Below are 17896 nucleotides of genomic sequence, written 5' to 3' on the forward strand. Positions count from 1 at the left end.
CAGTTTCAAACAGAAAAAGGTGAGCAACGTGAGTGTAAAATATTGTGCCCGGTCAAAATCACACGGCGGTCGAAGAATATTACAGTAGTACAAAGCAGTTCCATAGGAATCACAGATGGTATTACCCCAGGGCCCGGCCTGCAAATGTTAGGAACGACATGTCCATGCCGTTCTCAGCATAAGCAGTATCGCCCGTGCGTCGGACGCCGTCTCCAAGGCCATGGCCGGAATCTTTTCGTCACACCCTCCATCTTATCGACTTTCGAGTGTCGAGCTCGTTACGCTATAAAAAGGGCGTGGGCTAAGCTTTCTCATCACCACCAAAGCAGAGCCTGACGAGCACCTACTATCCACTTATACATCCCTCCTCCTCGTCGGCAGCATCTGCATCTGCAATGGCCAACCACGGAGCCGCCGCTCTCCTGATCGCGTCCCTGCTCGTGGTTGCGGTCACCCTCGCCGACGCCAGGATCACCGGGCAGCTGCAGCGCGGCAGCATTAACGGAGGTACGTCCGCGTCAACCGATCAACATCGTCCATGATCTGGCCAAATGTGCTGGATTGTAAGTTTGTAACCCTTTGGACGTGTGCCTGTCTGTGCGTTTCGCAGTTTATGCATTGACGAAGGCGGTGCCGGCGCTGACGTGCAACAAGGTGAGCGCGGTGCAGACGGGCGAGACCTGCTCCTCCCTCGCGGAGAGCGCCGGCCTCAGCCAGGAGGACTTCCTGGGCTTCAACCCCAACATCAACTGTGTCAGGATCTTCGTCGGCCAGTGGGTCTGCCTCGACGCATCCTCTGCCTAACGCGCCGTTGGATGTACGTGCGCATCATCGTCAAGTTGCTGCTACTTATGTATGAATAAAGGAGGCTAAGTCGCTCTGACGCTCTTCAGTGTGCCTCCGCCATTATTCGAGTTGAATTTGGTATTTGTACTTCCCTCGCAAAAGGATCGAGGTTGTAGTCCGTCAATCTGTCTTTGTGCCAGCTTTGGCTTAAAAACCGGTTCAGTTAGTTTAAGCTTGATTACACCAGTGCGTTTACCTTGTGTCTCTCTTTCCTTGGTTGTTCCTGATTGCCACTGCGTTACTTGGTGTGTCGCTTTCCGTAAATTTCGTCCTTGTGTTGTGGCTGCAGTCTCCGAATTATCATGATTACACCATAGAGCAAATACAATAGAGTAATGTGGACGGGCTATAAGAGATGCCATATCAAATTTGTACCTAATTGAAGAAGAGAAGAGAGAAGACAGAAGAGAAACGGGTTACAATTACAACCGGCTATAGCACGACACCCAACAAGCTTTGTAAGAGAAAAAGACGGACCATATATTAATTATATAACATACTAGTATGGCTAAGTAATGTATGAATGGGCTATTAGATTGGCTATAAGTGACATGACAATTCCATATAGCCGGCTCTTGGCTATATTATTAACCATGCTCTAAGAGCATCTACAGTCCTTTCCTCAAAATGTTATACATTCCGATTCAAATTAATTGACGTTGCTTTAGTAAAACTTTAGTACATATTTGTATTAAAGAAGCGTCATTTAATATGAATAGAAGGGAATACGTCACTAGTGCAGAACCGGGCAATAGCACCGGTTCGTAAGGTCCTTTAGTGCCGGTTCCATAACCGGCACTAAAGTGTGGGCACTAAAGCCCCCCCCCCCTTTAGTACCGGTTCAGCATGAGCCGGTGCTAAAGGGAAACCACGTGGCACGAGCCAGCTCCTGGGGCCTGGAGCCCTTTAGTACCGGTTGGTAAGACCAACCGGTACTATAAGGTTTGGGGGATTTTTAGTTTTATGATTTCTTTTTCATTTAATTTTGTGTTTCCATTTTAATTCTTTTTCGTTTGCTGGTATTTTACGATACTACACATTGTACACGTTATGCAAATAGAATTTCTAGTAGAACCAATCATGCATATATATATCATCAATGTCTCACAAACCATCATATTAATTAATTCACACATACGCACATGTATAGCTATATACAATTTCTCCTACATATGCATGTTGCCTTCGGAGCCAGTGGCATTAGCCTAATTGGTGCCTTCGGAGCACGATGACAATTGGAAGTGGTTTTCATGGGGGCGGTAGCGGGTAATAGTATTCTCCCTTCGGATTTATGACCTGGTCGAGCAAAAATCCCGCTATTTCCTCTTGAAGTGCTTCTACGCGCTCCGTTTCTAGGAGCTTCGCCCGCACCTCTCTGAACTGTTAAGAAGGAGATCAATATGCATGTGTATTAGTTGTGTGACTAGATATCGATAATGGTGTAAAAATTGTGAATAGTGTTTTGACAAGCGTACCCATTCCTGTCTTTGAGATCTGCTCCTTTCGGACGCCATCATGCGAATGTTCTCGCAAACGCAGAATGCACACAGATCAGTCCCCTGCGCCTGCTTCAGGGCCTTTACGAGAATGGAATTTGATCAGATAATAATTAATCAAGCATGATAATTAAAGAGATGGCAGCTAGCTAGCTAGCTAGTACTACTTAATTACTTACCTTGGGTCTTCCCCATTTAAGCTTTTCTTTCCATTCGCCTTCCGTGACGCTGATGAACCTTGCCCAAGCCCTGCCCGCCGACAAAGAAAATGAATAAAGGGGTTATTAAATAGTTCATATCATGAAATGACGAACTAAATAGGCCGAGATATATAGTTAATAATGATTGAAATTACCTGTTGACTATCCCAAACAAGATGTTATAGTCAGTTTTTTCTTTGAGTAGTGAGTCCAGTATTTCAACTGTTCCGGCGTCAACTTTAATGATACACAAGACCCAGTGAAATCTGCATGCACACACGTTTGCATGTCTTAATTAAGCGGGCATATGTAAGCAAAAACATGTAGCTAGCTAGTAGGCAAAAACAGAGAATTTGTAGTACAAGACAGTGTGACTCACTGGAAGTTGTAAGGAAGTAGTATATCTTCATTGTATTTGAGGCGCTTCAAGAACTCTAGCATGCTGTCCTCTACGGCCTTTTGATGACGTGCATCTATTTTCCATGTGTATTCATTAACGGTGTTTGGGTCAATGAACCCAATGCCAAGCGTCCACCTTTTCTCATTTCATACATCTTCATCCTGCATATAATACCACAGAAAAGAATATAGTGAGGATAATTACAGGTAATGATTGATCAAAAGGATCACTACAGCTAGCTTGAGACTTAAATTACAGAAAGAAATCACTTACAGACAATAGCAACTGACGATAGATTTGTCGAGTGCGTCTTGATTGTATAACTGAAACAGTTCAGAATACTCAACGGACACAGCTTTCTCATGGTAGTAATGCCCCTCCTTGACATTCACCATGAGGGACAATCGATCGGAAATCTTGGTAATGTTCATGTACCATTGATGCAATTCATACATTCTCGTTGGGAGGTTCTTGACCTTGTCTGGCTCGACCAAAGGTTGGCCCCGGACATATTTCCGTTTTATTTCATCCTCTCTAAGCACAGGCATGGGCTCGATCTCGAGGAGTTGTCCAACAGTGATTTTGAGAACTTCAGCCTGCATTATATGGTCCTCCGTTATTACCACATTGCCCACCTCAGGAACGTAAACTGTTTGCCCACAATAATATTGGGCGCGCGTACTGTCACGTGTTGTTGGCACAACAAGCGAGGGGATCGATTGCGCCGCCTGTTCTCCCAGCTGGGGAATGGTTTTCCCGCATTTTTTGACAGCTGCTTCTTGTTTGCTCGATCCCGAGCTCGCCTCCTTACGTAGACGTGCTCGATTTAACTTCCTGATGTGGCGCTCATAGTCTGTGTCAACAGGCTTGGGAGCTGGTGGTTGAGCCATACGAATGAAGTGGTCAATCGTTTCCTCAGGCACTTTCTCCCTTGGCGGCGTTGGCGGTTTCGGTGCAAAATGGGCTTCCACCTCGGACTTCGATATGGCTGCGATTTCCTCCTCGGACCTGTCATAAGCCCTCTGCGGAAGAGGCGTGAGGCTTGGACCATATTTATATCGCTTGCCTCCGCCTGTACTTCCTGTACTACCTCGACTCGTACCGCTACGCACCATAGCTGCGGGGTGTCTCTTCTGCGATTGCTGAGGCGGCGGAGACGGCTGACGGGGCTGAGTTGGACGAGGAGGAGTGGCCGCCTGAAGCTGTGCCGGACTTGGAGGAGGAGTGGCCTGAGGTTGTGCCGGACTTGGAGGAGGAGTGGACGTCTGACGCTGTGGCGGACTTGGAGGAGGAGGAGTGGCCTGACACTTTGCCGGACTTGGAGGAGGAGTGGCCTGACACTTTGCCGGACTTGGTGGACTTGCAGGAGCGGGAGACTGCTGACTCGGTGGCGGACTTCGACGAGGAGTCGGCTGACGCGGTGTCGGTGGCCTTCGAAAGATGATGCAATCCTTTTTCCATAGGATGATACGATGGTTGGCGTCTCCGAGAAAGCGCTCGTCGTCACCTCCAGGAATGTCAAGCTCTAGCTCCGAATATGGGTCCACCACCTCATCAACCAAGACACGAGCATAGCCCGCTGGAATCGGGTTGCAATGGAAGGTTGCCTCGGGGGGATTTGTAAAAGCAACGGCGTCCGCCACCTTCATGGATATGTTCTTCATTTTGACGTGTAGCTCGCAGCTAGTGTTCTCCGTGATGTCATCCACGGGGTATCTACCCAGCATTGCGTCGTCCGGGGCGGAACCCACGCTGCTTCTCGGCATGGATGGGGCGGTGCTATCCAATGCTGGATCATTCGCTAGCTGCTGCAGCTGCTGAGACCCCCTTTGCTGGGTAAGTGAGTCGATCTGCTCCTGCTGCCGCTGGAATTTGACTACCAATTCCGCTTGACTTGCTTCTAGGCCTTGAAGGCGTTCATAGTCCCGCTTCCTCTGCTCCTCCTCCATCTTCCTCTTCTTCTCCTCCGCAATCTTCTTTCTCGCACGGGTTCTGTAGTCGGTGTTCCAGTCTGAAAACCCCTCATACCACGGAATAGCGCCCTTGCCTCGTGTTCTTCCCGGGTGTTCAGGATTTCCCAGGGCACGCGTAAGCTCGTCGTTCTCTCTGTTGGGCTGGAACACCCCCGATCGTGCCTCTTCTATTGCAACAAGTATCGCATCGTCGGCTCCCTTCAGACTTGCCCTCGTCGAAACATTGCCTGTCTTCGGGTCCAACTCCCCCCCATGCGCATAGAACCAAGTCCTGACCCTGGGGGGCCAGCTCTTAGTAACCGGAGTGGCACCTGCATCCTCCATCTCTTTCTCAGACTTATCCCACTTAGGCATTGCCACCGCATAGCCACCTGGCCCCAGCTTATGGAACTTATCCTTTTTTTCGGCATTCTTCTTGTTTATTCTCGACCGTTCCTTAGCTAATTCCGAATCCTTGAATTTCACGAAATCGTCCCAATGAGCACGTTGGTTCTCTAGTGTTCCCTCGAATACTGGAGTCTTCCTTCCTCCCTTGACGTACTTGTCCCATTCACGATTCTTGTGGTTCTTGAATGCAACCGCCATCTTCCTAAGAGCAGCGTCCTTGACTTTCTGCACATCTGCTTCTGTGAAATGATCTGGTAGGGTGAAATGTTCCATGAGAGTATCCCAAAGCAGATCTTTTTGATTCTTGTCGACAAAAGTAACATCTGGACGTGGAGCAGCGTCCTCTTTGCCTTTTTGTCTTTTGTCTTTTGCTGGCTCTCTCCATTCTTGAAGGGAGATCGGGAGTTGGTCCTTCACAAGAACTCCGCACTGACGAACGAACTTGTCCGCAATCTTCTTAGGCGCTAATGGTTCGCCATTAGGTCTGACTGCCTCGATATTGTACTTTACGCCCTCCTTCAACTTTTTGTTCGGGCCTCGTTTCGTCCTTTTGCCTGAAGATTTGCTCGATCCGGATGGCTGAAAGAACAAAGATCGATTCGTTAATATATCTTCAAGTCATTTAAAACATGTGATGATCACCAGATACCTGCTTATATAAATATATATACCTCGCCGGTCTTTGTTGTTTCAGGATCAACATGTTCTTCGTCATCGTCATAATCGTAGTTCATGACTTCATCAATTCGGTCGTCGCGATCGAATATCATATCACCCTCTCCGGTGTTGTTTAGAAATTCGGAGCCGTCATAATCTTCTTCATTCTGATCATCATCTGGCCCGCGTATCATATCGAACATGGTCTGTTCTCCCTCTCTGTCGGTATTGTCTGCCATAGCTTTTATTTAACTAATTCAAAAGAAATATAAAACAATTTAGTATTCAAATTACATCGTCTCGAATAATAGATATAATCTCGAATACTTCGTCTAGAATAATAGATATAATCTCGAATACATCGTCTCGAATAATATATAATATTGAATAGTACATCACTGGCTAGCTAATTAAAGATCGAATACTACAGAAGAATCTAGGACACTCGCGGTTCCTGCGGCGCGGGCGGTGGACACCCAAAGAGAAGGAACCCTCACAGGATCATAGCTGAAGTGAGATCCCCGAAGATACTGCCAGGTATTGGAGAACCTGCCGCCCTCTAACGCAACCATGTAGCGATGGACGTGCTCGTCCTCCTCCCTGACACGGCGACGTACCACCTCCGGCGGGGCCGGGTCCCTCCGCACCGAAACTGGCCCACGCGAACGCCACCAAACGAGATCAGGGTCGACGACGGGACCCGGGGCCGGGTTCCTCATCAAGCGGCGCGCCCCTCCAGGCAGCACCTCCCAGTGCCAGCCCGGCGGAGCCCAGTCCCGGACATGGGTCGGCTGGACGTCGTCGCGGACGGGTCGACGGCGAGGATGCGGGCCGGGCATCGTCGAGAACAAATACTAGCTATATGCCCGCAAAAAGTAATATTTTTTTAATGATTGGATTTTGATAACTAAAATTTCTAACATTTCTACTATTCCAAAAATCTATATACTATTTCATACTAATTAAGCATCTAACACTAAAAACAGAAAACACAACTTCTATACATCCATTAAAAAACTGAAAAACAACATTATATAAAAAATTTCCATACTAATTAAACACTAATTATATACTAATAATAATAATCTAAATTATATACTAATTAAACATAAAAAATTTCCATACTAATTAAACACTAATTTCCATATAAATTTTTTGATAACTAAAACAATAATAATCTAAATAATCTAAACTAATTAAACATATAAAATACGTATATACTAATATATACATGCATTAATTCATACATATGTGTGTGTGTGTGTGTTTCCATATAAAAAATTTTGATAACTAAAACAACAATAATCTAAATAATCTAAATTATATACTAATTCATGCTTGTGTGTGTGTGTGTGTGTGTGTTTTGATAACTAAAATAATAATAATCTAAATAATCTAAATTATATACTAATTCATGCGCTTGTGTGTGTGTGTGTGTGCTCGGGGCCGGGAGGGGCGGCGCCCATGGTGGCCGCCGGGGGCGAGGGAGAGAGGTTAGAGGGGGAGAGCTCACAGCGGGGCGACGGCGACGGCGAGGCAACGGCGAGGCGACGGCGGCGATGGGGACGGGGGCGGCGACGGGGACGGGGGCGGCGACGGAGACGAGGGCGGCGACGGGGACGGGGGCGACGATGGGGACGGGGGCAGCGACGAAGACGAGGGTGGCGACGGGGACGGGGGCGGCGACGGCGATGGAGACAACGGAAACAGAGGATGAATGAAAATTTCATAAGTCGAGTATATATAGAAGGCACTTTCAGTACCGGTTGGAGCCACCAACCGGTACTAAAGGCCTGTTTTGGCCAGGCCAAGCGGCGGGAAGCGACCCCCTTTAGTACCGGGTGGTGGCACAAACCGGTACTAAAGGACCCCCCTTTAGTACCGGTTTGTGCCACGACCCGGTACTAAAGGGGTCGCGCTGCCACCCCAAAGTTTAGTCCCACCTCGCCGGGCGAAGGGCAGCCGCACTGGTTTATAAACCCAGCCACGGCTACCACTTCGAACTCCTCTATATAGCTAGCAGGCTTGTGGGCCTAAACTCTGCGCGCTGCCCTGTGAGTCTGCTGGGCCTTTAAGGCCTGTAATTACACACCTGTGGCCTATCAGGCCCACAGGGCAGCGCCCCAATTTTTTTATAGTTTTTTTCTTTTCTGCTTTATTTTCTTCTATTTATTTTTGCGTAGTTTTTTGTATAGTTTTTTCTTTTCTGTTATATTTATTTTCTTCTATTTATTTGTGAGTAGTTTTTCATCTAGTTTGCCAAAATTCAACATTTTCAGAGTTCATTTTGTAGTGATTTTCAATTTCACGGTCATTTTGTAAACGATTGAAAAATAGCAAATATAATTTTTTTTCTTTTCTGCTTTATTTTTTCTTCTATTTATTTCTGAGTAGTTTTTTCTTTTCTGCTATATTTATTTTCTTCTATTTATTTTTGAGTAGTTTTTTATATAGTTTTTTTCTTTTCAGCTATAGTTTTTCTTTCTTTTCTGCTATTTTTTCTGTTAGTGCCCGTAGTTTTCAAATTTGAATAGTTTAAATTTTGAATTATTTGAAATTAGTGTGAATTTGTTTGCACATAAAATTTCTTCGCGTTTCAAATGCCAAAACACATAACTACCCTAACTATTACAGAGATTCCCCTCTCGGTGCGAAACACAGAAGAAAGTGATGATAGCTAGTGAAGCCGATCACATCCCAGATCTTTGGGTGTGAAACTTTTTCTTCGCGTGTGTCCCTTTGCGCCGTAACCATGGAAAATCTTCATCATTTAACGGGATGCTCGGGTCAATATTCACTGTGAATGGAGCAATTTCATCAAACTTTTCATAATCTTCTGACTTGTCTGTCTTGTCATCCACTCCCACGATGTTTCTCTTCCCAGAAAGAACTATGTGCCGCTTTGGCTCATCGTACGATGCATTCGCTTCCTTATCTTTTCTTTTTCTTGGCTTGGTAGACATGTCCTTCACATAGAAAACCTGTGCCACATCATTGGCTAGGACGAATGGTTCGTCTGCATACGCAAGATTGTTGAGATCCACTGTTGTCATTCCGTACTGCGGGTCTTCCGTTACCCCGCCTCGTGTCATATTGACCCATTTGCACCGAAACAAAGGGACCTTTAAACCACGTCGATAGTCAAGTTCCCATATGTCCTGTATATAACCATAATATGTTTCCTTTCCCGTCTTGGTTTCTGCATCAAAGCGGACACCACTGTTTTGGTTGGTGCTCTTCTTATCTTGGGCGATCGTGTAAAATGTATTACCATTTATCTCGTACCCTTTGAAAGTCATTATATTCGAAGATGGTAACTGGGACAGCAAGTACAGGTCATCTTCAATAGAGGTGTCATGCATGGTACGTGTCTGCAACCAGCTGGCGAAACTCCTGGTTTGTTCACGTGTAATCCAGTCATCAGACCGCTCCGGGTGTTTGGAGCGTAGCAAATTCTTGTGTTCATCCATATACGGAGCCACCAAGGCGGAATTCTGTAGAACTGTGTAGTGTGCTTCAGTGAGAGAATGTCCGTCCATACATATTATTTGTTCCCCTCCTAGCGTGCCTTTTCCATCCAGTCTGCCCTTATGCCGCGATTCAGGAACACCAATCGGCTTAAGGTCAGGAATAAAGTCAATACAAAACTCAATGACCTCCTCATTTTGATGGCCCTTGGAGATGCTTCCTTCTGGCCTAGCACGGTTATGAACATATTTCTTTAAGACTCCCATGAACCTCTCAAAGGGGAACATATTGTGTAGAAATACAGGACCCAAAACGTTAATCTCTTCGCATAGGTGAACTAGGACGTGCGTCATGATGTTGAAGAAGGATGGTGGGAACACCAACTCGAAACTGACAAGACATTGCACCAAATCATTCTGTAACCTTGGTATGATTTCTGGATCGATTACCTTCTGAGAGATTGCATTGAGAAATGCACATAGCTTCACAATGGCTAATCGAACGTTTTCCGGTAGAAGCCCCCTCAATGCAACCGGAAGCAGTTGCGTCATAATCACGTGGCAGTCATGAGACTTTAGGTTCTGGAACTTTTTCTCTGCCATGTTTATTATTCCCTTTATATTCGACGAGAAGCCAGACGGTACCTTAATACTGAGCAGGCATTCAAAGAAGATTTCCTTCTCTTCTTTGGTAAGAGCGTAGCTTGCATGACCCTGATGTATGCCGTCTTCTCCGTGCATACGTTGCTGGTCCTCCCGTGCCTCAGGTGTATCTTTTGTCTTCCCATACACGCCCAAGAAGCCAAGCAGGGTCACGCAAAGATTCTTCATCACGTGCATCACGTCGATTGCGGAGCGGACCTCTAGGTCTTTCCAATATGGCAGGTCCCAAAATATAGATTTCTTCTTCCACATGGGTGCGCGTCCGTCAGCGTCCTTTGGAACAGGTTGTCCGCCAGGACCCTTTCCAAATATCACCTTCAAATCCTTGACCATATCATGTACATCAGCACCAGTACGGTGGCGAGGCTTCGTCCGGTGATCCGCCTCACCTTTGAAATGCTTGCCTTTCTTTCTTACGGGATGCCTGCTCGGAAGAAATCGACGATGTCCCAGGTACACATTCTTCTTACAACTATTCAAATATATACTGTCGGTATCATCCAAACAGTGCGTGCATCCGTGGTATCCCTTGTTTGTCTGTCCTGAAAGGTTACTGAGAGCAGGCCAATCATTGATGGTCACGAACAGCAATGCCTTTAGGTCAAATTCTTCCTGTTTGTGCTCATCCCATGCACGTACACCTGTTCCATTCCACAGTTGTAAGAGTTCTTCAACTAATGGCCTTAGGTACACATCAATGTCGTTGCCGGGTTGTTTAGGGCCTTGGATGAGCACTGGCATCATAATGAACTTCCGCTTCATGCACAACCAAGGAGGAAGGTTATACAAACATAGAGTCACAGGCCAGGTGCTATGGTTGCTGCTCTGCTCCCCAAAAGGATTAATGCCATCTGCGCTTAGACCAAACCATACGCTCCTTGCGTCATCTGCAAACTCCTTCCCGTACTTTCTTTCGATTTTTCTCCACTGCGACCCGTCAGCGGGTACTCTCAACTTTCCGTCTTTCTTACGGTCTTCTCTGTGCCATCGCATCGCCTTGGCATGCTCTTTGTTTTGGAACAAACGTTTCAACCGTGGTATTATAGGAGAATACCACATCACCTTGGCAGGAATCTTCTTCCTGGGGCGCTCGCCCTCGACATCACCATGCTCATCGCGGCTGATCTTATAGCGCAATGCACCACATACCGGGCAAGCGTTCAAATCCTCGTACTCACCGCGGTAGAGGATGCAATCATTAGGGCATGCATGTATCTTCTGCACCTCTAACCCTAGAGGGCAGACAACCTTCTTTGCTTCGTACGTACTCTCGGGCAATTCGTTGTCCTTTGGAAGCATATCCTTTATCATTACCAGCAACTTTCCAAATCCCTTGTCAGATACACCATTCTCTGCCTTCCATTGCAGCAATTCCAGTGTGGTGCCCAGCTTTTTCTTGTCACCTACGCAATTCGGGTACAACAATTTTTTGTGATCCTCTAACATGCGCTGCAACTTCTTCTTCTCCAAATCACTTGCGCAGTTTCTCTTTGCATCGGCAATGGCCCGACCTAGATCATCAACGGGCTCATCTGATGCCTCTTCTTCAGCTTCTTCCCGCATTGCCGGCTCAGCTTCTTCCCGCATTACCGGCTCAGCTTCTTCCCCCATTGTTGTATCATCGTATTCAGGGAACCCATGGCCAGGATAGCTGTCGTCGTCCTCTTCTTCTTCATTGTCTTCCATCATAACCCCTCTTTCTCCGTGCTTGGTCCAAACATTATAGTGGGGCATGAAACCGGACTCAAACAGGTGGACGTGAATGGTTCTTGACGTAGAGTAATTGCGATCATTCTTACAGCCAGCACATGGACAAGGCATAAAACCATCCGCCCGCTTGTTTGCCTCAGCCGCAAGCAGAAAAGTATGCACGCCCTCAACGAACTGGGGAGAGCATCGGTCATCGTACATCCATTGCCGGCTCATCTTCATTACACAACACCGAATAGACCAAATTAATACAAGTTCATACATAAAGTTCATACAACACTTAAATGCAACAAACAAATAACTCTCTAGCTAAAGCATTTAAATGCAACAACAAATGCGATCAAGATCGCAACTAAGGTAACAATTGATCCAACAGCATAATGATACCAAGCCTCACTATCGATGGCATATTTTCTAATCTTTCTAATCTTCAAGCGCATTTTCTCCATCTTGATCTTGTGATCATCGACGACATCGGCAACATGCAACTCCAATTCCATCTTCTCCCCCTCAATTCTTTTCAATTTTTCTTTCAAGTACTCGTTTTCTCTTTCAACTAAATTTAACCTCTCGACAATAGGGTCGGTTGGAATTTCCGGTTCACATACCTCCTAGATAAAAATATCTATGTCAACTTGATGGGCATAATTATTTGTCATAAACACGAAATGCAACAAATAGTTTTAAAAGAGAATATACCACATCCGAATCATAACAAGGACGAGGGCCGACGGGGACGGATATCAAAACCATGGCACTATGTATAACAAACAACGTACGGGTAAGATAATTATTATACGAGTAACTATATATCCAAATCACACAAACATCATTTTTTATATAAAATTTCATGAACAAGAGGCTCACCACAAGGTGGTGCCGGCGACGGGACGGTGCGGGCGATCGACGGTGGTTACGACGGAGATTTAGAAGGCACTAAGTAAACCACACCTACATATGCAAACTAAGTGTTATTTTGACCTCAAATTGCATATAAATCAAATACTACCACATATAATTCCTCCCAAATTACTAAAACCCACAATTAATCACTATATAAACCAATGCAAGAGCTAATCTAGCAATGAGAGATGAAAGGACAAAGTTGCTAACCTTGGTGATCATTTGAATGGATGAGGGCCTGCAAATCTTGACAAATTTGGGGCAAATTTTGTGATGAACTCGAGAGGAAGAAGGGAAGAACAAAAGAGAGGGAGAGGGGAAAGGGGGAAGAACAGAGTGCGGGTGGACAAAGGATTTATATAGGACGACCTTTAGTACCGGTTCGTGCCACGAGTCGGTACTAAAGGTGCTGGAAGGGCCCCACTCTGACAACATCCTGCCACCACTCTCATTAGTACCGGTTCGTGGCACGAACCAGTGCTAAAGGTTTGCCACGAACCGGTACTAAAGAGCTCCTCCCGGCTAGCCGTTGGAACCGGCACTAATGGACACATTAGTGCCGGTTCTGTTACAAACCGGGACTAATGTGTCTCACATTTGACCCTTTTTCTACTAGTGCGTATCTCTCTAAACTTTCTACTTTGAGGGGTTAAACACCATTGTACCTCCTAAACATCTCTCACCTTCAGTTCAGTTTGATGTTTGTACTGTCAGTTCATCCAAAAGTTCAAACTGATAAGGTAGTCTGTTCTTGAACTCAAGACCTCTTGACTCTGATATCATGTGAATAGCACGCATCAGTCAGTTCACTCAAAAGTTCAAACTGGTAAGAAAAGGTGGGCTATGCATTTATACGTCAACACCTCACAAAAAGAATTAGATAACTAAATTTTCTCTCTCCATAAATTATGCTTTTATTGACTCATAATGTCATGTCAAAGAGATACAAAAACAACGAAAACACACCCAACCTTTATTCGAACTGAGCCTAGCTCAGATAGTTAGGTTCTTTGTGGTGAGACCAGTCCACTAAGATTCAAGTCCCAGACTAGACACTAGTGCTCGCATTTTCTTGGATTTATTTCAAGCTCGGCGATGTTTGTTCGGTGAGGAGATGTTCTAGTTGACTACAAAGGCGCATGTGACGACTTTATTAATTTAAGATGATATGTCGGCTCAATCAATCGAAGGTGTGCATGTGTTCATTCATAGAGGTGAGTGTATGTGTATATGTATGAGCGTTCATGTCAGTACTGTGTTAAAAAATATATAAAAAGGATAATACAGCAAAACATCAAGAACTATTACCGCTTGACAAAACACTGATTACGAGAAGCTTCTCCAACATCAGCACCATCTAGAACTCAGTATGCCTGGCGCATGCAAGGCACCCAATGCTAGGGTTTCCACTGCCTCCCGCAGCCAGCCTGCCTCATCTTCTTTGGGCTTAGGGCCATGGAGGCGCGGTGGATCCTGGTCCTTGCCGATTGGAGGGCTCCATATCTAGGTAATTGTTTTGAGTTTTGGTAGGTTTGTGTCCTACAAAGGAAGGTGGGGCGCCGGTGGCTTTCTGAAGATGGAATGAGATCCCCTCCCCTGTCTCGGTGGTGCTTCTAGCGTCGTCGGAGGGCGTGTGGAGGTTTGTCTCTGGTGCATTTCACGAGATTTGGTCAGCATTTGTCGTCGGTGGATCCGGTCTTCGTTCGTCTATTTTCCCATGTTCACAGGTTAGACCCTTCCGACCTATGCTTCTCTTCATCGACGACTGTTGTTGTTCTACTACGCTGGTGCTTTAGGGTCTTAGCACGATGACTTTCCGACTGTCTACTACAACAAGGTTTGCCCAGATCCGATGATGGAGAGACGGTGACGGCGACGGGCCTTCGGCTCGCTCTAATGCTTGTAGTCGTCGCTAGATGGTCTACGGACTTGTCGAATGCAATTTTTAGTTCTGGTGCTCTTTGTACTACCATGACAGTTGATGAATACATCGGTAGTTTTTCTCGTAAAAATATTAAAAAGAAAAGGAAAGAGAGAAAAAATCCCCAAAAGAAACAAGTACATCAACCATCACGAGCGATCTCCCCTATCTTTTTTAGCAGTAAACCACACTTTATTGAATAATGTTAAGGTTTACATGAATAATTAGGGGATCATGGGGATAACTTAGTCACACATGTCGTCCAACATCTAATGAACTCGAAAATTTTGCTAAGCAATGCGCTTCCCAGTTGGAAGCCCGACCTTCGAATTTGATATGACATGTGGAGAACTCCCTCGATTGTAACACAATGTGCCTTTGCTAATATCTGCTACCACCGATTTTGAATCACAAGCGACAACAATTCTGTCCTCCATAAGATCGAGGGCTAATGAAAGAGCTTCCCTCCGAGCCACGGACTCAAGTGTAGTTGCGTCGTTAATACCTTCAAAGACCATTGCTGATGAGCCCAAAAAGGTACCATTATTGTTTCTGCAAACCGCTGCTGCTGCCCCTCGTTCTCCGTTCCCCGAGAATCTGCCAACAACAATGATCTTAACAAAGCCTTCACCTGGAGGTCTCCGGTTATGGGGAGAAGTGCTCCCGGCTATGGTCGCTCGCACCCTCTCACCTTGTGATCTCTCTGTGTTTTGTAAAGACTCCAGCTCGACTATGAAACTGATTATGAAAGAATGAGTTGCATGTGGACTCTGCAGGTTACCTTCATGAATCGCCTTCCGTCTTGCCGTCCAGATTGCCCAAAGTGTGACAAACAGCTATGTGAGTTTTTTGTGGGATAAACTCTCAATCATAAAGAAAATCGAGCTCTTGGTGTTCGGCTCCCTAGTGGTATCCATGTGATCAACAATATCCCCATCAGCTAGAGCCCACACACACCTTGATGCTGACCACTCCATCAGAGAGTGCCGCCATGAATCTTGTGCACCACATAGTTGGCAATCCTCATTGTCAGCCATGCTTCTGCTAAGACGGATGTCCTCTGTGGGGATAGAACATCTAGCAAGTCTCCACAAAAAAATCTTGATTTTTCCGGGTACCCCAACAGACCATAGCGAGGACCACTCCCTTGCTTCTTCTTCATAATTTGATCTCCGTTCATTGTTTTCCAACCATTCCTATCTCCTTCTCTTTGTATCCACTAGCATACGATATACTGATCGGAGCGTGAAGATGCCATTTTTCTCAAAATTTCAAGACCACGTATCCTCTTATGCGTCTTCCCTGTCTGAAACAGTAAAAGAAAAAAACAGATGAGAAAGGGCCGGCCCAGTACCGTAGTGGGGCCCAAAATGCTTTATTCGAGACCGTAGAAAAAACATAGCGAGATATAGCCTTTGCCGCAAAAGACTACTCAATTTCCCCATTATTGGGGCCTTTCAGCAACCGAGGCCCATAGAGCCTCACTTACGCAAGGGCCTATAAAAGAGACCCATCCGCACGCCGTGCGGTCGCACTACGATCAAACCCTAAATCTTTTCTGGCTCTCTACTCCTTGCCGAAGCGGTCCTTGGGCGGTCCTGCCGCCCGATCTGCTCAAGCCGCGCCGCAGTCCTCCAACGTTCAGGTACATGCTCTTTATCCATTTTTACCGATCGTGTTTCGTTTTCTTCTTCTCTTAGCTTTTTAATCGCGCTTGTGTTTCTTTCAGAACCACCGCGCGATGGACGGTGATGGGCGGATTGTTCACCAGGTCATCAGTGCATGGCGGGTGGAGGATGACGGGCAGCACCGCCTCACAGAGAACGGCAGACCGATTGTCCCCCAGCCCCAGGTCATCAGCGCATGGCGCGTGGAGGATGGCAGGCAGAGCCGCCTCACGGAGAACGGCGGACCGATTGCCCCCCAGGTCATCAGCGCATGGCGCGTGGAGGATGGCGGGCAGAACTGCCTCACGGAGAACGCAGGACCGATTGTCCACCAGGTCATCAACGCATGGCGTGTGGAAGATGACTCTCAGAAAGGAGAGACGCTCAACAACTCGAAGTACAACTAGGCGATTTTTCTTCTCCTAAAATAAGGTTTAGTTGGTTGTTGCCGAATAAATAGAACTTCTCTGTTTAGGGCGAACACAAGGGTTATTATCTTCTTCAGTACATCCGCAGCTAGGCTTAGAACATCTCCAACAGCCGCCCAACGTGCGGCGGTAAAAACTGATTTGCGGCACGTCCATCACGAGGTTTGGTGTGGCGGGCAGCGCTGACTTCAGTAGCTGTGGTAAAATACAGCGCGCGCAGCTCCTGCAGCGTGCGCGAGCAACCGGCGCATGTCACATTTGTTGCATTTTAGACACAAAATAAATTTCACATAGATATAAAAACGATACAAAGATATTTTACATAGTTCATAGCATAGATAGATAAACAAGTTCATAACATAGATAGATAAAACAGAACTACGGTGCAACTACATAAAATTAAACTACGGTGCAACTAGATAAACTACGGTGCAGCTAGAACTACTCCAAGTCCTCATCATCATCCTCATCCTTGGTGGTGTTGTCCGATGTATCGATCAATATGTCGTCCCAACATTCATCGTCTGACGTGAAGATCGACCTCCCACCCGCTTCAACTGTATCGCACTGCGATATCGCCAACGCCTTCCGCCGATGCCGGTCCGCCAGCTCCGCGCGGCGCCTTGCCGTCCTCTCCGCCCAGTAGGCGCCTGATACGTCCATTTTGCATCATGCTTTTATATCAATATTTATTGCATTATGGGCAGTTATTACATGTTATGTCATAGTACTTGCTATTGGTTTACCATAAAAAGAGGGGAATGCCGGCAGCGGGGATTCTGGCTGGAAAAGGAGCAAATATTGGAAACCTATTCTCCACAGCTCCAAAAGTCCCGCAACTCCACCCGAGGGGGCCCACACCTTGGCCAGGAGGGTGGGGGGCGCCTCCTACAGGGCGCGCCCCTGTCTCTTGGGCCCCCTGGTGCCCATCTTCTGCTATATGAGGTCTTTTACCCTGGAAATTTGCCGGGGAAACTTTCCTCCGGGAGGAGGAAATCATCACCATCATCATCACCAACGATACTCTCATCGGAAGGGGGTCAATCTCCATCAACATCTTCACCAGCACCATCGCCTCTCCAAATCCTAGTTCATCTCTTGTATCCAATCTTGTATTAAAATCACAAATTGGTACCTGTGGGTTGCTAGCAGTGTTGATTACTCCTTATAGTTGATGC

At 46.3% G+C, this 17896-nt stretch overlaps 2 protein-coding genes across 2 annotated transcripts; both read left to right on the forward strand.

Moving 5' to 3' along the window:
- The first annotated feature begins 329 nt into the window (after positions 1-329).
- On the forward strand, positions 330-1027 carry LOC123065777 (lysM domain-containing protein ARB_03438). Its single transcript, XM_044488994.1, has 2 exons — positions 330-507; positions 611-1027. Exons 1-2 carry the CDS (start codon positions 396-398, stop codon positions 802-804), a joined length of 306 nt encoding a protein of 101 aa, XP_044344929.1. The 5' UTR covers positions 330-395; the 3' UTR covers positions 805-1027.
- A 15194-nt stretch (positions 1028-16221) lies between these two features.
- Positions 16222-17026, forward strand: LOC123065778 (uncharacterized). The gene is made up of 2 exons (XM_044488995.1): positions 16222-16268; positions 16353-17026. Exon 2 carries the CDS (start codon positions 16365-16367, stop codon positions 16695-16697), a length of 333 nt encoding a protein of 110 aa, XP_044344930.1. The 5' UTR covers positions 16222-16268; positions 16353-16364; the 3' UTR covers positions 16698-17026.
- The last annotated feature ends 870 nt before the right edge of the window (positions 17027-17896 follow it).

The sequence above is a fragment of the Triticum aestivum genome, chromosome 3B, assembly GCF_018294505.1.
Source record: "Triticum aestivum cultivar Chinese Spring chromosome 3B, IWGSC CS RefSeq v2.1, whole genome shotgun sequence".
Taxonomy (NCBI): Eukaryota; Viridiplantae; Streptophyta; class Magnoliopsida; order Poales; family Poaceae; genus Triticum; species Triticum aestivum.